General features: G+C 38.1%; 1 protein-coding gene across 1 annotated transcript in view; it reads left to right on the plus strand.

The window, feature by feature from the left end:
- The first annotated feature begins 7397 nt into the window (after positions 1–7397).
- Positions 7398–27337, plus strand: part of LOC102726943 (COBW domain containing 1-like) — a 47614-nt gene continuing 27674 nt past the window's right edge. The window contains exons 1-4 of the mRNA XM_081804059.1: positions 7398–7654; positions 11542–11628; positions 13392–13488; positions 14591–14684. Of these exons, the coding sequence (XP_081660185.1) occupies positions 7501–7654; positions 11542–11628; positions 13392–13488; positions 14591–14684 (432 nt within the window). The 5' untranslated portion in view covers positions 7398–7500. The remainder of the gene's footprint in view (positions 7655–11541; positions 11629–13391; positions 13489–14590; positions 14685–27337) is intronic.

A 27337-nucleotide genomic window follows, 5' to 3' on the forward strand; every position in this document is an offset into this window, starting at 1 on the left:
AGTGGAGGGGGGAGGGACAGAGGGAGAAGGAGAAGCAGACTCGCACTGAGCAGGGAGCCTGATGCAGGGCTCAATCCCAGGACCCCGGGATCAGGACCTGAGCTGAAGGTAGGTGCTTAACCAACTGAGCCACTGAGGTACTCCTGTTTCTGTAACTTCTTAAGTTATTTAGAAATATTTTTAAATGAAATGTTAAAAAGTTAAAATGAAGTTTTACCTTTTAGCTTGGAAAATGGCAGTGGATTGATAAGAAATGAATGGTGACGTGATGAGCCAAATTCTACCAAATTCTAATGCTAAGAAAGCAATAGGTAAGAAAATAAATCAATGTAGAGATGTTTTTAAATGAAGTACTAAAAATAAATATTATATTAACTATTCTCTCCTTCTTGTTCCTCCCCTCCTTATAGAGCAGTACTATACATAGTATTCTGTATTTTTTTTTCTATTTAACAACACATCCTTTTAGTGACTCTTGTATTTGTCAAAGATAGTATTTTTTTAATTTTAAAATCTTTAAAACCCAAAATCATGACCTGAGCCTAAGTCAGATGCTTAACTGACTGAGCCACCCAGGCGCCCCTGAAAGTTAAACTTTTTAAAATAAATAAGATTTATATCAACAACCTTTTTATGAAAGACAAATTATAAAATATCTATCAAAATATTAATTGCATATGCCTTTGACCTAGAAATTCTGCTGAAAGGAATTGTTCTAAAGGTAAGATGTTGGAAACACCCTAACTATCCACCTGTAGGGGTATAGCTAAATAAATTTGGCTCATTCATATGTTGGAATACTATGGTCAGATAAGGCTTTGCATTTTATTTACATATGAAACTGCTAGAAACACCTTTATTTTGAATAGCCTCCAAGAAAAAGTTGGACAAAAAAGAGTGAATGGAGCATTCTGATTAATAAGAGAATCTACACTAAAAGATGGTGGATTTTTTATTAATCACAAGTGTGGTAAATTCATATACAGCTTAATTGAAAACATTTAATTCCCTGTAATCTCTATATCCCATAGATCAATTAAACAATTAAGATTTCCTTCAACAAACATGTTGATAAGGTCATGACATGCTTTAAAGTTAAAGGTTACATTTGGGAGATTAAATAACTTTGAAGTTAACGGTTGACTCACCTGGAGAGCTACTTGCTCTTTTTTAGTAAACATTGACAAGAAAAATTAATACAACAGCAACAGAGCATACTCAGACCTTTGCCCTACCTGGCCATTGTGCTTCTGTGGTCACCGGAACGTAAACATTCACTTTATTATCTTTACTGAGCAACATAATAACCAGAGCAGTACTTTGACTTTTAAAAACTCTGGGGTCCATAAGATTCTGTCTTGCCAAGTTTTGCATGAAATATCATTGTGACCCATAACCTGTCTTTTATATTAAGTAAAGCAGAATCAAAATTTTAGGTTTAAAATATTTTATTTGAGGGGCACCTGGGTGGTTCAGTCACTTAAATGTCTGCCTTCGGCTCAGATCCTGATCCCAGGGTTCTGGGATCGAGCCCCACATCAGTCTCCCTGCTCGGCCTGGAGCCTGCTTCTCCCTCTCCCTCTGCCTGCCGCTCCTCCTGCTTGTGCTCTGTGTGTGTGTCAGATAAATAAAATCTTTTTAAAAAAAATCGGGATTCTGCTGTTATTAAAGCAGGGGGTGGAAAGGGTGTTGGGTAATACACATACCTAATTCAGGGAAGTTCAGATTCTTATACATGTAAGTTTGGAGGGGTCACTAAAATCAAGGTAGCCTGTAGAAGGAGTAAGTGTGCCGAAGGATGTTGATTTGAAGGAAGTTCCCTAAAAAGATTATGTGGTCGAGGGGCGCCTGGGTGGGTGGCTCAGTCGTTAAGCGTCTGCCTTCGGCTCGGGTCATGATCCCAGGGTCCTGGCATCGAGCCCCGCATCGGGCTCCCTGCTCAGCAGGAAGCCTGCTTCTCCCTCTCCCACTCCCCCTGCTTGTGTTCCCTCTCTCACTGTGCCTCTCTCTGTCAAATAAATAAATAAAATCTTAAAAAAAAAAAAAAAGATTATGTGGTCGAGATGTAGGTATGGAAGTGGCTTGGTGGCTTTGAGAAGAGGTATTGCCGTGTACTCGGAGTAGTCAACACTGGGACTCCAGGCCAGAGCAGAAACAGGAAAATCATAAGAGGAAAGTCAATCGATCTGAAAAGCATTCATGAATCTTTCCTTCGTAGTGAAACCACGGTCCTCACGGAGAGACAGAGCTATGGGACTCAGAAGACACTCGCTTGAAACTGGAAAGACCTGGTTTTTGCTGATCGCACAGTATTTTTGTGTTAAGTGCAACTAAACACTCTTTGTAAGAATATGAATGAATAGGAAGAAGAATGAAGAGTGAAGGTATTTTATTTTTGTTTCTGTGTCTTTTACTTACATTGAAGAAATCACACGTAGGTGCCTGTAGATTTTGCCACTTTTCTAAAAGTATAAAAGTTAGAAAGTAAAACTTAAAGCCACAAATGTCACTTTTAAATGTCCATTGTCAAGAGAAGAGGATGTTATTTAGACAGTCTCCTAAACTATGAGATGCTTTATTTGTTTGTTTGTTTACCAACCACAGCTAGGTAGAGGAACTGGGTTAATTCTGAAACCCTGCTTCCTTTCCTCTAAACCAATAGCTGTTGCAGGACACTGATGTGTTCTTTCCTTTGTAGGAAGTCACAAAACGAGAGAAGAAAAACAAAACAAAACAAAAAAAGCAAAACCAAGCCAGCATTATTTTTAGCTTTCCTCTGATTTGGATATAACGACAGTCCTTAGTTTTTCCCCTGGCAACTCTCCTAACTTTTAAAGGAGTAAAATGAGGCAAAGGGGAGGAGCAGGGAATTGTGCCAAAGATCTTAAGGCAAGGTTATTGTCGTGAAGCTGGGCGGCAGGAATCCAGACGGCCAGAGGGCTTATCTGCTCTGCTCCAATGCAGGAAGGCTCCTCCCATTAGGAAGACTCAGGTGCCGCCTAAATCCGGTCCCTCCGAGACCAGGTATCAGTTTCCTTGGAGAAATAGTTTAAGCTTCTCAGCTTCAGACCTTCCTCTGAATATTCATATGGTGGTAATCGTGGTGCCCAACCCTTTGAGGGCAAGGGGTTGTTGCAATGGTAAGGATTTACAAACTAAGCTGAAAATAGCAAGGATGCTATTAAATAATAGCCGAAAATAAAAAAAATAGCAAAGACGATCTGTTTTTGCAAAATATCATTTAATACAGCTTAACAAGGCAGCGCCTGTTAGCTTAGATCTGCAGTTGGTGGACTATGGCTTATCGCCTCTTTTTCTACTGCCTGCAAGCAGAATGAAAAGAACAGTATTCCATGACATATGAAAATTATATCAAATTCAATTTCAAATCTAATCAATTTTCAAAATTTGCAGAAATTTGTTCTCTCTTATGATGAAAGTACCTACATAATATTCTTGAATTTGGCTGTTGACCTGTAAAACGTAAAATATTTACTACCTGGCCCTTTACAGAATAAGTTTGAAGATCCCTGGTTTGGAAGAACGTGGGATCGAGTGTCAGGTAAATCTGGAATGAGCCCCGGGGCTGCCATTTACTAATTGTATGACCTTGAGCAAGATATTTAACTTTTCAAGGCTTAGTTTCCCTGTCTATAAAATGGGCATACGAATAATATTTATCTTGCCAAGTTAAAGGAGATAATGCATTTGATGTGCGTAACACAATGCCTATCACATGGTAAGGGATCCACACATAGTTATTGCTTTGCCACAAAGCTACTGAAACTAAACAAAATGGCAAAACTGAGGAAATTTTATTTTTTTTATTTTTTTAAAGATTTTTATTTATTTATTTGACAGAGAGAGACACATCGAGAGAGGGAACACAAGCAGGGGGAGTGGGAGAGAGAGTAAGCAGGCTTCCTGCAGAGCAGGGAGCCCGACGCGGGGCTCGATCCCAGGACCCTGAGATCATGACCTGAGCCGAAGGCAGACGTTTAACGACTGCGCCACCCAGGTGCCCCAAAACTGAGGAAATTTTAAAGTTACCTTAGAAAATGCAATAGACTCTATAATATTATGATTAGGATTTTTTTTTTACTTATTTTAAATGGCATTTGGGATTAAACAACAGCAACAAAACCTCCCTCAAAATAGAATGGATAAAAATGGTAAGTCCTATGTTAAGATAGAAGTGAAAACAGTCACACATGTAGGGAGAGCTGAGGTTGCAAGCCATGTATCTGAATATATCAAAACCCTCCCCTCTTCAGACACATGGATACTGAATTTTGAAAAAAGTTAATAAAAGTCAGAAAAGAAAATGGCGGAACTCCACAGAATTCCTGGATAGATATATTGCTGAAGAGTCTTACAGAAACAGACAAAAGAAATTTATTAAGCTGCAATCTTTGTAGTCATGCCTATGTGTGGCTCAGCTGAGAAATCACCACAAATAGGTTCAGACTTAACTGCTCAGAAGGCCAGGGCTTGAAATGGCTGGAGGAAGACCTTGAAGGCAGTGCTTCTCTGCAAATTCACACTGGCAACCCCCAACTGTTAATGCACAGTGAAAACTTTAACACTTTTAAAAAATAGCAGCTCTGGGGGCGCCCGGGTGGCTCAATCGGTTAAGTGTCTGCCTTCAGCTCAGGTCATGATCTCAGGGTCCTGGGATTGAGCCCCATGTCGGGCTCTCTGCTCAGCAGGGAGTCTGCTTCTCCTTCTCCCTCTCTGTCTCTCTCAAATACATAAGTAAATAAATCTTTAAAAAAAATAGCAGCTCTGTTGGAATAAAATTCATATACCATATTATACACCTATTTAAAGTATACGGGGGCACCTGGGTGGCTCAGTTGGCTGAGCGTCTGACTCTTGGTTTGGGCTCAGGTCATGATCTCATGGGTGGTGGGATGGAGCCCTGGGTGGGGCTCTGCACTCAGCAAGGAGTCTGCTTGAAGATTCTCTCCCTCTGCCCCTCCTCGCCATGCTCTTTCTCTCTCTCAAATAAATAAATAAATCTTTGGGGCGCCTGGGTGGCTCAGTCGGTTAAGCGACTGCCTTCGGCTCGGGTCATGATCCTGGAGTCCCGGGATCGAGTCCCGCATCGGGCTCCCTGCTCGGCGGGGAGTCTGCTTCTCCCTCTGACCCTCTCATGCTCTATCTCATTCTCTCTCTCAAATAAATAAATAAAATCTTTAAAAAAAAAAATAAAGTGAGATTGTGGGCGTCTGGGTGGCTCAGTTGGTTGAGCGACTGCCTTCGGCTCAGGTCATGATCCTGGAGTCCCTGGATCGAGTCCCCATATCGGGCTCCCTGCTCGGCGGGGAGTCTGCTTCTCCCTCTGACCCTCCCCCCTCTCATGTGCTCTCTGTCTCTCTCATTCTCTCTGTCTCAGATAAATAAATAAAATCTTAAAAAAAAAAAAATAAATAAATCTTTAAAAAAATAAAGCATCCAATTCAGTGGTTTTTTGTATTTTCACACAGTTGTGCTACCATTATCACAATCGGTTTTAGAACATTTATTTAGAACATTCATGACACCCCCAAAAGGTACACATGAGCAGTCACTCCTCTCAGCCCCCAGTCCCTGGTTAACAACTAATCTGCTTTCTGGTTCTATAAGATTTGCCTACTCTAGTACATTTCATGTAAATGGAATCATACACTATGTGGTGTTTTGTGAATGCCTTCTTTCACTTAGCATAATGCTTTTGAGGTTCAGCCATCTTATAGCAGGTACTTCATTCCTGTTTGTTGTGAGATAATTTTTCATTGTATGGATGTACCACATTTTGTTTATTCATCCATCAGGTGATGAACATTTGGAGTGCCTTTGTCTTTTGACTACTGTGGTGTGTAAAACTCTATTTGCTCTGACCAAGGCTATACACTGTTACAGCAATATTTGTCAGTCATCTTGACCGAGCTGGCCTTATTGGGCACAGGTTGCTCTTGGTGAGATAAGAGATGTTAGTATAACATTCTGTCAGAACCACGTAAGGGTATCTGCAAGAACGTGTCTGAGCAATGTGTAGGAGAAAGTGGTCAGGGCTGTGACAACTTCTGTTCAGGCAGTAATACAGTGCTGAGGGGTCACTGAATGCTGTCCATAGAGCAAAACCTGGAAATGATTGACAGAAAATGAATGAAGAAATTGCTGTATAAGTCATATAACAGAATATAATAAAACACTACCTGTACCTCTGAAACAAAGAATACATTTTATGTTAAAAAAAAAAAAGAAGATATTAGGAAGGGAAAAATGAAGGGGGGAAATCGGGGGAGGAGATGAACCATGAGAGACTATGGACTCTGAGAAACAAACTGAGGGTTCTGGAGGGGAAAGGGGTGGGGAGATGGGTTAGCCTGGTGATGGGTATTAAAGAAGGCACATATTGAATGGAGCACTGGGTGTTATACGCAAACAATGAATCATGGAACACTACATTAAAAACTAATGACGTAATGTATGGTGATTAACTAACATAATAAAATAAATTTAAAAAAAGAATATAATAAAACAGATGAGTTGAAAATATAGATAGCCCCAGGAGATTACATACTGTATGATACTCTTTTTATGTAAGTCAAAGACAAAATTAAACAATATATTGTCTATGCACATATATATTTGATAACACCAAAAAGAAAGGAGGGAATGATCAGTCACCCGAAATCAATTCAGGGTAATTGTTACTATCTTAAGGGAGAGGCAGAGGCAGAAGGTTGGAACAGGGTACTGACTCCACATAGATAGGTATACTTATTGGTAATGTTCTTGGGCTAGGGATGAGGTCAAAGGAGTTCATTATAAACATAAATAGAAAGGAGGGCTACCCATGGATTAATGATGGGAGTGCCATGAACCAAAGCATATGATAAATGAACACAGGTTACCTGAGTCCAAATAAGAAATGAGAAAGAAAAATAAATGAGAGTAGTGCATGTACATTGTAAAAATTTGGATATACATGTAAAATATGTAGTTATAAAAAAGAAAAAAATTTTCACTCGTTATTCCTTCAGGGAGAAAAAGTACAATTAATACAGTAATGTTATAGCTTCCCATTCTTTCCCCTATGAATTAAAAAAAGTTTCTAATGACACTAAAAAACTGTCAGATTGATGAAGTCTGTTCTCTACGGGGACTGTTTAGGTCAGGCTACCCACTCCTGGCTCCCACCACCCAGGTCTCAATAGGCAAACACAGTGACAGCATCGCGGCTGCAGCCTTAACAGCTCCGCCCAGCTCCGCTCAGGTTCGGAGAACACGCCCCGGGGGTGGGCCCAGCTCCTGTGGGGGCGTGGCTAAGAGACGAGGTCGTTCTCAGCCTCGGCCCAGGTAAGCCGGGCGGGACCGGGAGGCGCCACACGTCGCAGCGTGATGACGTCAAGAACGCGCCCGGCGTGGCGCTTTCGGCGTGCGCAGCTGCGTTTCGGCGTTTTGGTTCGGTCTCCTGAGCTGAGGGTGAGGCGTGCTGTGCCCTTGGCCGGCATGTTAGCGGCTATGGGTGCTGTGGATGAGGAAGAGGAGCAGGCGGAGGAGGACTGTCCTGAATTGGTCCCCATTGAGACGAAGCTAAGAGAGGAGGAGGAAAAGTCTGGGCCCGGCGCTAAGATCCCAGTCACAATTATCACCGGGTATTTAGGTAACTAACCATCCCGGTCAGAAAATGCCGTGAACGCTGGTATCCTGGGATTTTGGGGGCTGCCGGTGCCTCATCACCTTAGGCATCTGGGCCTTCTGGGCGACAGCACATGTCTCTGAGGTAGGGGCTGGGTCACGCGCTTCCCGCTTGGGTTGCTTTTCATCTCGGGGCTCGAGGTTGCCCAGACCCCTTTGCGTTAGATTCACATTTATCAAGGGAGACTGAAAGTTAACCTCGCATTTTGGAGCTAGTTTTGGCTTTGCGCCTGGAGGCTTGGACCCGCCCCCTAATTATCCCTGTGGCCTCTAACAAGTTATCTTACCTTTCTGAAGCTCGTGAGCCTTACTGGAAAGTGGAAGTAGTATCGGTCACCTGTTTGAGTTTGTTTTCTTACCTGCTAAATGGGGCAGGAAACACCTACCTTTATGTCTATTACCTTTAAAGGGTACCCTGTCTGTGCCCGACCCACAAGGGCATTCTTTAGTAGCTTCCCCTTCCCCACGAGCCAGCCTCTTCCAGCTATTCGGGGAGAGGACTCCTATCTCAAACCTTTTTTTGAGGTTTGTTTGCAAAGCACTCTAGGAGAAAGTAGGAATAAAATCCCTACCCTCCCAGACCATTTCTCAAGCCAAGGACGTTTAGGAATGCACATGGACACTTAAATTCATAGGTGTGTAAGCGTGCAATTTCCTGAAGGACAGTTTTCGGGCTTACACTAGAGGTACTTTCTTGGAAAAATCTGAGGAGTATTATTTTAAGGCCTTACATTTTACTAGAAGGGCTAGAATAGATACAGGACCATATTAAAAGTGTGGGGAAAATTAAATGTAAACAAAGTGAAACGATTTGGGGTTAATAATACCATTCCTAGATGATGCCAGAGACAAGTACAAACTTGGTGCACGTGAGGGCCTTTTACATAAAAATAAGAATTAAATCTCTGGTGTTTTCTTTTTGAGCTTTGTAGTCTGAGTTTATTCTCCTTTTTCCGCTGGACTGGTTTTATAAGGGAATTTATTTTTGTCGTGTCCCCATTCTCTGGCTTTTCTTTTTTAAATTTTCTCCAACCTCTGTCCATCCTTTTAAGTTGACACTCAGATAGTTTCTATTTTGATGTCCCACAGACATCTCGAACTCGGCAGGTCCAAAACTTCATATGTTACCTTACCCTCCAATCCTCCTGCTCCTGTGATTCCAACCACCTGGAATACTCTAAAAGTTTTCTAACTAGTCTTGTGTCATGCTTCCCTTTAATATATTCTCTGTGTTTTAGCCCTAATGATCTTTGTAAGTGTCAACTGTGTCACACCCTTCAGTGTTTCCATTTGGGTTGCAGTTCAAATTCCTAAACATGAATCAAAAGGTCCTATATGATCTGGCTCTTGACTGTCTTTCTAGCCTTCAAAACTGTGGTCCAGCCACATTGAATTACTTTTACTTTTAAAAGGTGCCAAGTAGGGGCCCTGGGTGGCTCAGTCGTAAAGCGGCTGCCTTCGGCTCAGGTCATGATCCCAGGGTCCTGGGATCGAGCCCCGCATCGGGCTCCCTGCTCGGCGGAAAGCCTGCTTCTCCCTCTCCCACTCCCCCTACTTATGTTCCTCTCTCGCTGTGTCTGTCAAATAAATAAATAAAATCTTTAAAAAAAAATTTTTTTTAAAGGTGCCAAGTATTTTAGTCCCTAGAATACTTTTCCTTTTTGTTACTCCTCTGCCTAGACCTTCCTTTTTGGTGCTCCCTAACATCTTGTACATGTTCTGTCCACTCTGTAATCCTGTGACATCATTGCCTCTTTACGGTCTGAATTACCTTCCATCTCCCACTCTCTTAGTCTTTGTAAGCTTTGTGAAAGTAGAGACAGTTTGTCTCTGTTTTGTGCACTTTTTGCTAAGGCCCAGCATGAAATCTGGCCCATAGTAGACTTTTGAACGAATAAACTGTGCCTTAAAGTCTTCTGCTTCATAATATGGTTAATTACTAAGTCCTAGTAATTTTATTAGAGGGTCTCTTACGTCCACCTCTGCCTTTCCATTTTCACTGCCACTGCCTAGTGCTGCCCTCATGTTCAGGGTCTCTTTCTCACACTTGGACTGGTTCTAAGAATTTCCTCATTGCCCTGCCTCCTTAAGCTCTGTCCCTTTCATTCTATACTTCACACTTTTGTGATGTTGAGCTTTTTAAAGCACTCTAATTACAAGCCTTTCATCCCTTCAACAGTGGCTCAGTCGGCTAAGCGTCTGTCTTTGGCTCTGGTCATGAACCCAGGGTCCTGGGATCGAGTCCCACATCAGGCTCCCTGCTAGACAGGGAGTCTGCTTCTCCCTCTGCCTGCAGCTCCCCCTGCTTGTGCCTCTCTCGCGCGCTCTCTGGCAAATAATAAAATCTTAAAAAAAAAAAAAGGAATATGACCTAAAAATGTGGAAGATATTAATACCCTAATGATCATTAAATCTCTCCTAGTTAAAGGCTAGAAATCTCATAAATGTACTTCAGAAGTTGTGTGCAAGCTTACATGTGAAAGGTCTTAGCAGCACTGTTTGGGAAAATAAAACACTGGAGATAACCCAAATGCCCACCAACAGAAAAGTAAATAAATGATACAGTTGAACTACACTAATGTGCAGTTTGTTTTTTTTCCTCTTTGAACTTTGGTGTGTATAGTTCATAAGATAAATGCTTTTCTTCTACTTGAGCGGAACATACTAGGTTTAACCTGCCACCTACTGGATAAAGTTAGTGTAGCTTTATGAATTTATCTTTCTAAGTACTGAATGTTGTGTATATTGTTAACATTTTCTACATCCATTCTCCTATTTTGTGTGTGTTTTATAGATTGGTAGACAGATACGGTTGACACTTGAACAATGTGGGAGTTAGGGGTGCCACCTTCCTGCATAGTAACTTTGGACTCCCCCAAAACTCAACTACTAATAGCCTACTGTTGACCAGAAGCTTTACTGGTGGGACGTTGCCCCAGGCACAACCGGGAAAGGGTTAAGCGCGGCTGCTCCCGTTGGCCGGGCAGGACGGGGTGCACCCCAGCTCCTTTGGACTCGGGAGCTGAAACCAGTCCCTGGTTAAACTGGTCGGCAGAAGCTTTACTGGTGATATAGTCGATTAACACATATTTTGTATGTTACATGTATTACATACTGTATTCTTACAAAAAAGTAAGCTAGAGAAAAGAAAATGTTATGAAGAAAATCATAAGGGGGAGAAAATACAGTACTGTACTATATTTACAGAAAAAAGTCCACATATAAGTGGACCTGCGACCCACACAGTTAGTTGTTCGAGGGTCAACTGTATATATACTTATTTTCTTATAGGTTACTTTGAGTACGAAAATAGCCCTGTAGTCAGTTTGAATTTGTGTCTGGTTAATGATGGATGTTGAAATAGAAGATAGGGCTTTATGTAAATTTTAGGGACGTAAACTATGTATTCTTGGCTAAGAAACATTGTCATCATGTGAAAGTGTCTAAATATTTTAAAGTACATGAGTAATTTAAATAAAGTAAATAAAGTACATGAGTACTTTATTCCCTGGAAACCATTATTTCAATAATTCCTTAATAGAAAATTTAGATGTCTTTATATTAATTATAAATTGTATAGAAGGCATATTTTTGTTATATGAGGGTGCAGCAAGCTGTGATCCATGTTGTAGGCATATCTGTAAATATTTATAAGATTTTATGTCAACATAAAGCTTTTTAATAGTTGCAAAGGATACTTTAATCTTTCCCTCTAGAATCTTCTATACCATAGTTAAAAATAATATTTTAAAAATAGCACACAAATTTTTAAAAACATTGGGACTCTTTTTTTGTGTGTGCCTTTAAAATTAGCCTTTGAATATTGTTATTTAAAACAAATATGTTTTATAGGTGCTGGGAAGACAACGCTTCTGAACTATATTTTGACAGAGCAACATAGTAAAAGAGTAGCAGTTATTTTAAACGAATTTGGGGAAGGTAAGTAAAGTTCAGTGAATGCCATGCTGTAAGAATTTATAGGATAGCTTATTCCCCTGGTGAATTGATATTCCATATTTAAAAATGAAAATACAGGGTATTATAATGTGAACATATTGATGCGGATTGTTCTGGGAAAATTAATTTCTTTCAAGCTTTATTTTGTACAGATTTGAGATACTGAAATTACTACTTTTCATAAAATTTTATATACATTTGAAATTCATTGCAACAGAATTAAATTAGGTTTTTACATGAAATAACTCCAGAAGTAAAAATCTAAACATATGAAAGAAAGTTCTTTCAGACTTTCTATGTACTTTTGTACTGACTATACTGTTCACTTGTAACTTTTGAAAAATTCTTTAAAATGCTTCAGTTTTTGTAAGTTTACCTTGTTGGATGTTTATTGTTTGCAAAGCATTTAAAACTGAAGATTTAAAAAATAAGTTAAATATATGGTTTCCATCTCAAGCATCTGCAGTTGTCTGTGGAAATACATGCATTTAAAATTCCAATTTTTTTTGTTTTTAATATTGAACTATGCTTTAAAAAAACCTGTACAGCAGTGTTACACACAATTCTTTGATTACTTTTAGAAGTTTTTCTTCTTAAGTGTGAATTTTAACTAGAGCTCACTTTTAGCCAAAAAATATGTCTTATGTTGAGCTATTTCTTATACTATTTTCTCAGTTGTAAATGAATAAAGGAGCTAGGTTTTATGAACAAGAAGGAAGACCTGTTAAACTTGATTTCTCATTTTAATAAACTAAAGTGAAAAGTCCTGTTAGAAAAAATTAAAATGCTAAGATTTTTAAAATCCTAATCTTGTACTCCAGCTTCTTATTAACTGATCTGTTGGACACTGTGATCACATTTATTATTAGTTGCTATTTTTCTTCATTCTTTCTGGATTGTTTATATAATTTATATAAACCATTTATTTGCAATACTTTCCTTTGCATTTTATTTATAACCTCTATACCCTGAATTCTGTAGCAGTCCCTTTTAGAGCTCTTTATCCTTGCCTAAGTGAAATATAAACAAAAATATATACATGAAAAATTACTCCATTTTCTTTTGTGGCCATTTGCTTTACTGGATATTTAGAACACTCCCTTGGCTTTGGTATATTTCTTTATTGGAGGAAAAGTAAGTATGATAACAAGCATCTCAGAATTTCACATATATATTATTCTTTCTTAAGTTAGCATTGCTAGGAAACTTTAGTTTAAAAATTTAATTTTTAAAATGAGCACATTGATACCCTGGCCAAGCAAACTTCCTCAAAATGAACTTGGGTTTTTACTCATACCGGGAATATTGAGTAGTCTGTCTAGTAGAAACAAAAACAATTTAGAAGAAGAATGAAAAGGAAAAAATAGATAAGGCAGTCTTTTAAGAGGGTTAAGGGCATATAAAAACCAATACATTAAACATACTAGTTGGCCATGGACAAAGAGTGCTTTTGAAATAGCTACTTTTATTAATGGGCAAGTGAGAGGGCCAGAGAAGTAGGTATGAGTCATTAATTTTGGATTTGCCTTTTTAGGGATTTAAATCCTCTTTAAAAAATAAAAGCTTAAATAATCTAGAGTAGTATAGTTTAGAACACTGAGGCTGCACAAACAGAATGAAAGCATAAAAGTTATAAAAGGTTTTTGTATAAAATGTTTTGAAATCTGTGTTGTTGATATCCTCAGCTTTGTTTTTGGTTGGCTAGTGAACATAATCTTAAGAGTGCTTCTTGTTAATTATTTCAGGAAGTGCAGTGGAGAAATCCTTAGCTGTCAGCCAAGGTGGAGAGCTCTATGAAGAATGGCTGGAACTTAGAAACGGTTGCCTCTGCTGTTCAGTAAAGTGAGGAATGTGTTTATTGTGTGCTTGTTGGTTTATTATAAATGTTTATTGATTATATTTCCAGCTTTGATTTTCTAGTGTAATGTAACTGAATTTATACAGTCTGCTTCATTGTATTTTCACATAGAAAATAACTTATTAGAATGTATTTTCTTAAAGTGTTTCTTGCTGCCCTGTTTATTTTTCTGTCTGCTCTAATGCTTTGGTTCTTCTATTGAGTTTGTTTTTATTGTCTTTGATGTTAGGGTTTAATTAGTGATTTCTGTGGTACGTGAAAGTCACATTTCATGTGTAAATTACTATTTTACATTGAGTGAGTCACTGGTCCTATTTCCAAGGATTCACCTTCTAAAAACAAAAGTAAATGACCATCAAAAAGGTGAATAGGCTCACGCTGTGTTCCACCAGTGATAGTTGCTTCCAAGGACAGTGTCTGTTTTTTTCACTAATATACCATCGATCTTAGAAAAGGACCTGACATATCTATTCACTCAGATATTTGTTGAATAAATTAGGAAAATTAATACCTGTACTGTTGACTTTGTATATTCTAGTGAATTAAATTTTTTCTACATCATTTACAACTTATTTGACTTTGAGTCAAATATATTAACAAAGCTAAAATCATGACATTTTCTTGAACAACCAAAATGAAATCCAGTATTTTCTTGCACTGTCTGGTACCCTTATTTAGAACAGATTGAAAAGTAATGATCATGTCCCTTTAGATGTTATATTAAATCACTGTAATTCATATATTTTATCATTGTTTTGGATGTTGAGTTTTTTCTTTCATTATGCTATAAAAATAGCAGCTTTTGACTTCAGTCAGGGTATTAAAGTTTCCTCTACTTTTAATTTTATTAAAGTATTAACTCCTCATGTATCTGATTTATTTTGCTATCAGTATATATGCCTCTATATTTCCCCACCATTGGTAAATATTGATGGATGTTGTGTTAGAAGTTTGGGAAGGAGTTAAATTTTCACATGCCTAAAGATATTTTTGTCTCAGGTTACTAAATATATTTTAAAACATTTATAATGATCACTTTAAAATATTAAGGTAATAAACTGTATTTTATATTTTGGTATTCTACAGGGACAATGGCCTTAGAGCTATTGAGAATTTGATGCAGAAGAAGGGGAAATTTGATTACATACTCTTAGAGACCACTGGGTTAGCAGATCCGGGTAAGAGATGACATTATTAATAACCAGAATATAGTTCTTAAACATTTTTAAATGTATTAGAGAAATATGTAAAGTAAGCATTAAACCTGTACTCCAGACTAAATATTTTTTGTTGTTGCTTAAAACAGGAAAAATACTGGATTGTCATGTTTCTTTTGCAGATAAATCATAATCAGAGTACTTGATAATTTTAACTTAATAATAGGATTGAAATTCAATTGATCGATTTAAGATTATTGGTAGGAACACAAGTAGTTAAAGTATGGAAATTTAGGAAAAATAAAGACATTCTACTTATAAGTTCTACTCCTGTATTTGATTGATTATAGTCTACAGAGATCTTATTTCTGATTACTTTCTAATCCAGGTTTCTTGGAGGGTCATTTAAAGATTCTTAAGGGCTTTTGGACTCTAATTTCAGTATTGCTTACTCTCTTTCAATTAATTGTTAGCATTAGCATTTTGTTTTTCTACTACTAAAGTTGAAATAGTTTTATTGGTAAATACTGTCATTAGGTACAGAGTTAAATTAAGCCTACTGGGCCTTTTCCTGGTGTGGAATTAATGATTATCCATGAAATTTTTATCTCTGAGTAGAATTACATTTAAACTTCTCTATTGAAAGCTACACAAAGTTGAAGTGTTTTAGCAATCGATTTCTGTTTCCTTCTTACCCAAATGTCTTTTAGGTTACACCTTTATTCTTAGTTTGCAGAACATTTAGTGTTCCTTCTGTAAGTCTGACCATACCTTTTTTTTTATTTGAGCTAATGGCATTGGGCCATAAAACTATATAAAAGACTATATAGAAGTACTGTTTAGTAATAATTTATTAGGGGTCATAACTGTTTAAAACAGATACTGAAGTATACTGAAGGTCCAAATGTAATCAGTGGTTATTGTACTTCCAAATACTGCATAATAACATTGTCCTTCTGTTTTCAAATTAGTGTTGAGTTGGGCTGTTTTGGTCCTGTAGTAGACCATATTATGTACATTTTCATACATTTCCAATAGATTTGACTGATGATAGGACTCGGACTATTACATTGATATTAAATATTAAATCTGGTAGGATGGGAAAATATATGCCTCCTTTTTGAAATAGCAAATATCAATTTCTTTCATGATAGCCACTTTATAGAGAAAAACTCATAACTTTGAGAGTAGGTGAGTTTAGTAAAACATGGTTCAGCTTTTCAGAGGGAGAAGGAAAAGTTAAATAAAGATCTCAAAGCTTTTGTACAAATTGTAGGTATGAACAGGTTAATGTTTCTTCTAACTTTCGTTAGAATAATGATTTTATTGTTTGGGTAAAAATGGAACATTCATTAAAAAAAAATTTACCCAATATCTAAGAAAATGTGAAGAAGAAAGTTAAATCACACTGTATCTCACTACAATGAAATACAAGTAGGTAAATTTTATTTCAGGGATTTTTCTCTGCCAGTGCTACTTGCTGAATGACAGCATCAGTCTCTGAAGCTTGTGAAAGATGCAGATTCTTGGGCCCCATCCCAGATCTACTGAATCAGAATCTGTAAGGGTGTGAGCCCGGCAATCTGTTTTAATAAGCCCTCCAGGGGATTCTTACACATTCATAAATTTGGGAAGCCCTGCTCTATGTGCATATGAAAGCTGTATAAACAGATAAATAATTTTACAAAAATGTGATTGCATTCTTTGTGCTATTCGTAGTAAGTATTAATTTAGTTTTACTTGAATCTACAAGAAGAGAACTTGGAGGCAGTTCAAGATGGCAGCTTAGGAACACCCTGAACTATCTCTTTTCATAGACACACCAGATCTGCAGCTACTTATGGAATAATTCCTGCTCAGAAAGAACTAAAAACAGGCTGAACAGCTCTGTCTACAATAAGGAGTATAAGGGCTACACTGAAATGAATAGAGGAGGTGGAGATGTGGTTTTGCCAAAAACTTCACCCTGGTGCAGCAACTCATAGTAGGGAGGGGTTTCACAGGTCTGGAGTCTTTACCTGAGGAGGGATGGGTTTATACCCCACTTTGGGTATGCCAACCCTTGGAACCTGCACTGGAGAGACGAGGCCCTCCCAAATGGGTTTGGAAACCAAAGGGGCTTGTGTACAGTGAACCTGGGGGGCTGTGGAGAATCTGAGGTACTCCTTTTGAGGGGCTCACAAACAAGCACACTCATTTTGGGACCCAGTGCAAAGGCAGCAGTTTGAAAAGTGACTAAATTATATGTGAAGGAGATTGATTTGCTAATTCTAAAGTGTTTACTGGAGTAGCTGGGACCAGTTGGGACTTTCTTTGGGTCCAGAGGTGCTTGTGAGCACCATTTTTGCACTTTCCTTCCACTTTGCTAGTGCAGTCAGGCACTGTGGACACAGACAGCCTCCCTAAAGCCGTGGGTGTGCCCCCATCCCCAGACGTGTCCCTGCCTCACTAAAGCCTTGGGTGTATCCTGCCTACATTGTTCTCCTCCTGCATCCCTAAAGCCATGGATGTGCATCACCCTCAGTACTCTTTCAGCCTTGCTAAAACATGCCTTTGAGTGCAGTCCACAGAAGGAATGTCTGTTGATCACCTGTCCCTGGTGGCCAGAGGAGCTTGAATTTCTGTACCCTATGGGACTGTAATAGGAAGGTAGTTTGGGGAGGGCTGTCATACCCAAGGCACTGCATAGACAGCAGGCTGAAACACACTACTAGTCTAGTCTGCCTATGAAAAAGGCCCATCCACTTGTCCTGGAGCTTCAGCCTAAGGGACAGGCTTCAAAGGTGCTCTCAAAGTGTAGGTAGGGAGACACCATCTTTGATCTCTCCCTCAGCCTCAACAGAGCTTGCTGGTACCTCCAAAAAGTTTATGTGCTTGTCTGAAGCCTTGATTTTTGTGGCTTGAGTTCAGGAGACACCTCCAGATCTCTTGGGCTGGAGATCAGCAGGGTTTATGGTTGTGGTGCCACAGGGCTATATATTCGTATACTCCAAAAGCTCTTTCCTGTGGATCTGTCTTCCAGTCAGTCTGAAACTAGGTGCTGAGATCACTCCCTTTGGAACACTGGCAGGTCTATTTTTTTTTTTTTTTTAAAGATTTTATTTATTTATTCATGAGAGACAGAGAGAGAGAGAGAGGCAGAGGGAGAAGCAGGCTCCCAAGGAGCAGGGAGCCCAATGCAGGACTCGATCCCAGGACCCTGGGATCATGACCTGAGCCGAAGGCAGACGCTTAACCATCTGAGCCACCCAGGCGCCCAACACTGGCAGGTCTTGACACACTCTCAACAACTGTGGGATCTATCAAGAATAATTCAGGCTAATTAGGTAATCACAGAGTTTCAGAGAGACAACCAAGAGCTAGGGCAAGGTTGAATAATAAGGCTTATCTCCTATACAAGGCCACTCCTTCAAGACTGGGAGAAGTAACTGTTTTGCTTAATAAATAGAAACTAAGAGTCAAGTAAAATGAGACAGGAATATTTTCCAAACAAAAGGAGGAGACAAAACCTCAGAAAAAAGATCTTAATCAAGTGGAGATAACTAATCTACCTGATAAAGAGTTCAAGGTAATGGTTATAAAGATGTTTACCAGAGTCAGAAGAATGTTTGAACACAGTAAGACTTCAACAAAGAGATAGGAAATATAAGGAAGTACCAAATGCAAGTCACAGAGCTGAAGAATACAGTAACTGAACCGAAAAATACACAAGAAGGGTTCAGCATCAGAATAAATGAAGAAGAATGGATCAGTGACCTGGAAGACAGGGCAGTGGAACCCAGCCAAACAAAGCAACAACAACAAGAAAATTAATGAAGATAACTTAAGGAACCTCTGGGACAACGTCAAGTGGAGTAACATTCACATTATAGGGATCCCAGAAGGAAAAAAAGTGAAAGAGGCAGAAAACTTCCCTAACCCAGAGAGGGAAACAGACATCGAAGTCCCAGAAGCATAGAGAGTTCCAAATAAGATGAACTCAAAGACATCCAGATCAAGAGACATTATAATTACAATGTCAAAAATTAAAGAGAATCTTAAAAGCAGCAAGAGAAAAACAACTTGTTGAGTACAAGGGAATCCCCAAATCACTATCAGCTGATATTTCAGATGAAGCTTTGCAGGCCAGAAGGGAGTGGCATGATAGATTCGAAGTGCTGAAAGGAAAAAACTTCCAACCAAGAATATTCTACCTGCCACGGTTATCATTCAGAATTGGAGGAGAGTTTTCTAGACAAGCAAAAGTTAAAGGAGTTCACCACTAAACTGGCCTTATAAGAAATGTTAAAGGGACTTCTTTAAGCTGAAAAGGAAAGGTACTAGAAAACATGGGAAAGTAAAGATCTTACTCGTAAGGGCAAATATATAGTAAAGGTAGTGAATTAACCACTTATAAAGCTACTATGAAGATTAAAAGACAAAAGTAGCGAACTTAAGTATAGTTACAATAATTAAGAGAGACACAAAGTAAGAAAATGTAAAAATGTGGAGAAGAGAGCAGAAATGTAGAGTTTTTATAATGCATTCAAATTTAAGTTGCTATCAACTTGAAATAGGCTTTTATTTATATGTAAGTATATATATGTAAATATAAACAAATATATAAGTATAAACAAACATAAGCATATGAATGTACAAACATAAGTATATAAACAAGTATATAAATATATATGTGTAAGCTGTGTGTGTGTGTGTATATGTATATGTATATATATGTGTGTGTGTGTACATATAGGCTGCAAGGGAAGTGAGCAAGAGAAAAAAGGAACAGAGAGGAACTATAAAAACAGCCAGAAAATAATTAACAAAATGGCAAAAAGTACATACCTATCCATAATTACTTTAAATGTAAATAGACACAGTCAAAAGATGTATACAGTAGTTGAATAGATTTAAAAAAGAAGACTCATCTATATATTGCCTATGAGAGATTCACTTTGGATCTAATGACGTGCAGACTGAAAGTGAAGGGGTGGAAAAAGATATTCCATGCAAATGTAAATGAAAGAAAGCTGATGTGGCTATACTTACATCAAACGAAATAGTCTTTAAAACAAAGTCTAATAAGAGATAAAGGACACTGCACAATGACAAAGGGTCAATCCAATAAGAGGATATAACATTTGAAAATTTTTATTCACTCAACATAGGAATTCCTAAATATATAAAACAAGTATTAACAGACTTAAAGGGAGAAATGGACAGCAATACAATAATAGTAGAAGACTTTAGTACTCCATTTACATCAATGGATAGGTTACCTAGACAGAAAACCAATAAGAAAATGGTCAGCCTTAAACATATGAGACCAGATGGACTTAATAGGTATACAGTTAACCCTTGAACAGCATGGGTTTGACTGTGTGGGTCCACTTACATGCAGATTTTTTTACAGTATAATACTATAAATGGGGGCGCCTGGGTGGCTCAGTTATTAAGCGTCTGCCTTCGGCTCGGGTCATGATCCCAGGGTCCTGGGATCGAGCCCCGCATCGGGCTCCCTGCTCAGTGGGAAGCCTGCTTCTCCCTCTCCCACTCCCCCTGCTTATGTTCTCTCTCGCACTGTCTCTCTCTGTCAAATAAATAAATAAAATCTTTAAAAAAAAAAAATACTATAAATGTATTTTCTGTTCCTTACAATTTTCTGAATAACATTTTTTTTTCTAGTTTATTGTAAGAATACGATGTATAATACAACCTACAAAATATGTTAATCGACTGTTTATATTATCAGTATGGCTCCTGGTCAGCAGTAAGCTATTAGTAGTTAAGTTTTTAGGGAATCAGAAGTTATATGTGGGGGTCCCTGGGTGGCTCAGTCTGTTAAGCATCTGCCTTCGGCTCAGGTCATGATCCCAGGGTCCTGGGATCAAGCCTCACATAGGCTCTCTGCTCAGCGGGAAGCCTGCTTCTCCCTCTCCCGCTCCCCCTGCTTGTGTGAGCGTGCACTCTCTCTCTCTCTCTCTCTCTCAAATAAATAATCTTTTTTTTAAAAAGTTATATGTGGATTTTTGAGTGTATGGAAGGTCAGTGCCCCAACTCCTGCGTTGTTCAAGGGTTAATTGTATACAAAGCAGCCAAAAGCAGCAGAATACACATTCTTCTCTACATATGGAATGTTCTCAGAATAGGTCACATATTAGACTACAAAACAAGTCTCAGTACATTTAAGAAGATTGAAATCATGTCAGATATCTTCTTTAATGATAGTGGTATAAAACAAAGTCAATTACAGAAAGAAAACTGGACAAATCATAAATATGTGGAAATTAAATAACATGCAACGGGTCAATGAAGAAATCAGAGGAGAAATAAAAAATACCTTGACACAAATGAAAATGGAAATAGAACAGTCCAAAATCTACAGGATGCAGCAAAAGCAGTTCTAAGAGCAAGGTTCATAAAAAGATAGCTCTAGAGGAACTAGAGAAAGGAACTAGAAACTAAAGGAACTAAAAAAAGAACAGATAAATCCCATAGTTAGTAGAAGGAAAGAAATAATAAAGATTCAGAGCAGAAATAAATAAACTAAAAAAAAAAAAAACAATAGAAAAGATCAATGAAAGTAAGAGCTGGTTATTTGAAAAAGAAAATCAGAAATGAAAGAGAAGTTAACATACCACAGAAATCAAGGATCAAAAGAGACTACTATGAATGAAATGGGTTAATTCCTAGTAACATACAATCTCTCAAGACTTCCAGTCTTCCATGAAGAAATAGAAAACCTGAATAGATGCATTATTAGTAAGGAGATTGAATCTGTAATAAAAAACCACCCAGCAAACAAGTCCAGGATTAGGTGCCTTCATGGGGAATTCTACCAAACATAGAAAAAAGATGTAATATCTATTCTTCTCAAACTCTTCCAAAATATTAAAAGAGGTGGAAAAGCTTCCAAACTCATTTTATAAGACCAACATTACCCTGATACCAAAACCAGAGAAGGACACCACCAAAAAAAAAGAAAATTAACAGGCTTATATCCCTGATGAACATAGATGTAAAATTCCTCAACAAAATATTAGCAAACTGAATTCAACAATATTAAAAGGATCATACACCATGATCAATGGAATTTATTCCAGGAATGCAAGGATGATTTAACATCTGCAAATCAGTGTGATACACCACATAACAAAATGAAGGGTAGCAGTCATGTGATCACCTCAATAAATGGAGAAAAAGCCTTTGATAAATTCCAGTGTCCATTTATGATAAAAACTCTTAAAGTGGGTATAGAGGGAATACTTAAGTATAATAAAGGCCATACATGACAAACTCATATTCAATGGTGTAAAGCTGAAAGCTTTTCTTCTAAGATCAGGAACAAAATAAGGATGCCCACTCTTGCCTGTTTTATCCAAGGAAGTCTTACCCACAGCAATAACACAAGAAAAAGAGCTAAAAGCATCCAAATTGGAAAGGAAGAAATCAATCTATCACTATTTCCAGATGACATGATACTATATGTAGAAAACCCTAAAGACTCCACCAAAAAACAGTAAATGAACTCAGTCATGTTGCTGTATACAAAATTGGTGTACACTTACCTGTTGTGTTTCTAGACACAAATAATGAACTGTCAGAGAAATTAAGGAAACAATCCTTGCAAAAAGCCTAACAAAACAGTTTGCATCAAAATGAATAAAATGCCTAGGAATCAATCTAACCAAGGAGGTGAAAGACCTGTAGATTGAAAACTAGGACATTGATGAAAGAAATTAAGTCAGAACTAAATGGAAAGTTATTCCATGCTCATGTTTGGAAGAACTAATACTGTTAAAATGTCCATACTACCCAAAGCAATATACATATTCATTGCAAACTCAGAATTTTATTTATTTTTATTTTTTTAAATTTTTTAAAAGATTTATTTATTTGACAGAGCAAGCATGCCCACAAGTAGGGGGAGCAGCAGAGGGAGAGGGAGAAGCAGACTCCCCGCTGAACAGGGAGCCTGACACGGGGCTCAATCCCAGGACCCTGGGATCATGACCCAAAGGGAAGGCAGACGCTCAACTGACTGAGCCACCCAAGTGCCCCTCTATCAGAATTTTAATGCCATTTTTCACAAAACTAGGACAAACAATTTTTTTTTAAAGATTTTTTTAAAGTAATCTCTACACCCAACATGGCGCTTGAATGCACAACCCTGAGTTCAAGAGTCACATGCTCAACTGACTGAGGCAGCCAGGCGCCCCAGAACAAATAATTAATTCTAAGGTTTATGTGGAATCACAGAAGACCCTGAATAGCCAAAGCAGTCTTTTTTTTTTAAATTTTAAGATTTTATTTATTTGACAAGAGCACAAGCAAGGGCGGCGGGGGGTGGGGGGGGCGGCAGGCAGATGGGGAGGGAGAAGCAGGCTCCCTGCTGAGCAGAGAGCCTGATGTGGGGCTCAATCCCTGGACCCTGGGATAAATAAATAAAAAACTAAAGCCTGAGCCGAAGGCAGATGCTTAACTGCCTGAGCCACTCAGGCCCCCCATAGCCAAAGCAGTCTTGAGAAAGAAGAGCAAATGGGAGACGTCCCTGTCCCAGACTTCAAACTGTACTACAAAGCTGTAGTATGAAAACAATATGGTATTGGCATAAAAAAGACAGAAATCAATGAAACAGAATAGAGAACCCAGACATAAACCCATGCTTTTCTAGCCAATTAATCTATGGCAAAGGAGGCAAGAATATACAATGAAGAAAAGATGGTCCCTTCAAATAAATGGTGATGGGAAAACTGGACCAGCTACATGAAAAGAATGAAACTAGGCTACTATGTTACACAATATACAAAAGTTAGCTCATAATGGATGAAAGATTTGAATGTAAAACCTGAAACCATAAAATGCCTAGAAGAAAACAGGTAGTTTGCTCCTTGACATCAGTCTTGGTTGAATTTTTGGATCTGACTCCAAAAGCAAAGGCAACAAAAGCTAAAATCAGCAAGTGGGACTATATCAAACTAAAAGGCATCTGCACAGCAAAGGAAGCAATCAATAAAATGAAAAGGCAATCTACTGACTGGGAGAAAATATTTGCAAATCAGGTGTCTGATAAGGGGTTAATATCCAAAATGTGTGAAGAACTCAGGTGCAAAAAAACAATTTGAAAAGAGAGCAGAGGATCTTAAATAGACATGTTTCCAAAGAACATATACAGGTGGCCCACAGGCACATGAAAAGATGCTCAACTTCACTAATTATCAGGGAAATGCAAATCAAAACCACAACGTGATACCACCTCACACCTATTAGAGTCAAATTGACAAGAAATAAGTGTTGGCAAGGATGCGGAGAAAAGGGAACCCTCATACACTGGTGGTGGGAATGCAAATTGGTGCAGCCACTGTGGAAAACAGTATGGTGGCTCCTCAAAACATTAAAAATAGAGCTTTCATGTGATCAGCTATTTAACTTTTGGGTATTTTTCTGAAGAAAATGAAAACACTAATTTGAAAAGATATGTGCACCCCTATGTTCATTGCAGCATTATTTACAGTAGCCAAGCTAGGATTCCTTCAGCCAAGCGTCTGTCGATGGATAAATGGATAAAGATGATATGCTATATATATACAATAGACTTGCCTTTTGCAACAATGGGAATGGGCCTTGAGGGTATTATGCTCTGGGAAATAAGTTAGATTTCATTGATCTGTGAAACCTAAGAAACAAAACAAAACTCAGATACGGGGAACAGATTGATGGTTATCAGGGGGAAAGGGGTTAAAGGGTTGAAATGAATGAAGGGGGTCACTTGTATGGTGTTGGATGGTAACTAGATTTACTATGGTGATCTCTTTGTAATGTATACAAATACTGAATCATTATGCCATACACCTGAAACTAATATAAGGTCACATACCATTTTACCTCAATTAAAATTTGTATATTCTATATGTAAACCACACATATATATGTAAGCCAACACATATTAGATACTCCACAAATCAACTATTGATATCATTAAAATTAATTAATAAATTCCTCAAAAGGTGGGCAGAAGCAAAAAAAATACTATGTAATTGAAATAGAACTTGAAAGAAATGAAGGAATCCTGAATATCAGAAAAATGCCTTTTCACTGGAAGGGATATGAGTTCAGGGGGGAAAAAAGGTTATAAAGAACATAAACAGGGGCGCCTGGGTGGCTCAGTTGGTTAAGCGACTGCCTTCGGCTCAGGTCATGATCCTGGAGTCTCGGGATCGAGTCCCGCATCGGGCTCCCTGCTCAGCTCCCCGCTCAGTCTGCTTCTCTCTCTGACCCTCCTCTCTCTCATGCTCTCTCTCTGTCTCTCTCAATAAAACAACAACAACAACAACAACAACAAAAAAAAAACAAAAAAGAACATAAACAGATGGGACGAGTTAGTTTTTGAACTATATGTATCAGTTCAGAGTTATTTCTTGACTCCCGTACATAAAGGAGTAGGAAAATGAACACTTCTACTTAGTTCCATCTCCTGGTTTTGATTGATTTATCCTGTGCTGTGTTAAGATTCCTAACATCTACATTCTCTCATACTTGTTTGGTTCTATCTTAAACAATTTTAGTCCTCATTACCTCAGTACTGTGGCTTCTCCATTCCTGAGTTGATGAATCTCTTTATTGGCTGAATTTCATGGTCAGGTAATCCTTTCAAGCTATAGATGCTGTGTTCCTTTGCATTTTTTTTTTTTTTTTTTAAATATTTACTTATTTGAGTGAGAGAGAGAGTCGGGAGCAGGGGCTAAGGGAGAGGGAAAGAAAAGTCCCAAGAGGACTCCGTGCTGATCGCAGAGCCCCACGCAGGGCTCAATCTCATGACCCTGAAATCATGACCTGAGCTGAAACCAAGAGTCAGACGCTCAACTGCCTGAACCACCCAGGCGCCCCTCCTTCCTTAAGTTCTTACATACTTGCTTGAGAGTGCTTGTCTTTTGTTTTTATACCTGAAGCATTATTTTACTGGGTATAAAATTTCCAGATCACGATTTCCTTCCCTCAGAACTTAACAAATATTGCTTCTTGATCTCTTAGTATTTTTTGATTGCCTGGATTTCCTTTTTTTTATCATCAAGATTTGTGAGCGATATATTTTTTGAGTTTTAATGCTGTTGTTTCCTTTAATGTTTTGAGTCTGTCCACCTGGTGTTTTCATTGTTGAAAAACAACTTGGCAGGAGGTAATATCCTCAGGAACACTTTCATTAGAACTTTGTGGTCATTATTTTATTATATTGGGGCAATGAATGTTAGTGTAGAAAAGTCTAATTTTTTTCTGCCTCCTTGAAAGTGACTTGCTTTCTCATCCAAACTGCCTGACAATTTTTTCCTTTATTTTTGAAGGTCAGTAATGTAACCAGGGTACGTCTACATGTCATTCATAATCCTTTTTCCTTGGATTACAGTATAATCTGTAATCTGTAGGTTTATTTCTTCATTTAGGAGCATTTACCTTATTACCATGAAGATTTTTTGTCCAATTATTGGGTCCTCCACTTGATGACACCAATTTTCCTTATATTGAATTTTCTTATGTTCTCCATATGTTTTATCTTCTAATTGTTTTGTCTTTTGCTTCTGCATTTACTTCAGTCATCTTATGTGTTCCTGTCAGTAATTCTGTTTCCAACAGTATCTGTTCTGTTCCATGATGTTTTAAAAGAATTCTTTAAGTAATGATATGTTTATTGGTTGTATGTTTATTTCTTTAGCACAAACTTCCATTTCATATTATTCTGCTTTATCTTGCCTTTTAGAGTTTGTTTTTAATTGATTTTGTTGTTTTTAAGTTCCTTATCATGAATAGGCCTTTGAGAATTTTCTTTGGCTTCTTGGGTTATGTTTCCTTCCAAAATGGGTTCTTTGCCATTTATATGCCTTATTCATTTCTTCAGTTTTTTTCCTTGCCTTTATCTTCTTTTTTGTTTCTTCTAAGCTGTGATATATGTGCATTGTTTTTTTCCTATTTATTTATTTATTCATTTGATGTAAAATGTATTATTTGTTTCAGGGGTACAGGTGTGTGATTCATCAGTCTTACACAATTCACAGCGCTACCATAGCACATACCCTCCCCAGTGTCCATCACCCAGCCACCCCATCCCTTCCACCCCACTCCACTCCTGCAACCCTCAGTTTGTTTCCTGAGATTGAGTCTCTTACTGTTTGTCTCCCTCTCTGGTTTCATCTTGTTTCATTTTTCCTTCCCTTCCCCTATGATCCTCGGTCTTATTTCTCAAATTCCTCATATCTGTGAGATCATATGATAATTGTCTTTCTCTGATTGCCTTATTTCACTTGGCATGATACCCTCTAGTTCTATGCATGTCATTGCAAATGGCAAGATTTCATTTTTTGATGGCTGCATAATATTCCATTGTGTGTGTATATATATATATATATATATACATATATATACATATACACACACACACACACACACACACACCACATCTTCTTTATCCATTCATCTGTTGATGGACATCTAGGCTCTTTCATAGTTTGGCCATTGTGGATATTGCTGCTATAAACATTGGGGTGCACGTGCCCCTTTGGATCACTACATTTGTGTCTTTGGGGTAAATACCCAGTAGTGCAATTGCTGGGTCGTAGGGTAGCTCTATTTTCAACTTTTGAGGAACCTCCATACTGTTTTCCAAAGTGGCTGCACCAGCTTGCATTCCCACCAACAGCGTAGG

This window comes from Leptonychotes weddellii, chromosome 14 (assembly GCF_054177405.1).
Source record: "Leptonychotes weddellii isolate Sample4059 chromosome 14, ASM5417740v2, whole genome shotgun sequence".
NCBI lineage: Eukaryota > Metazoa > Chordata > Mammalia > Carnivora > Phocidae > Leptonychotes > Leptonychotes weddellii.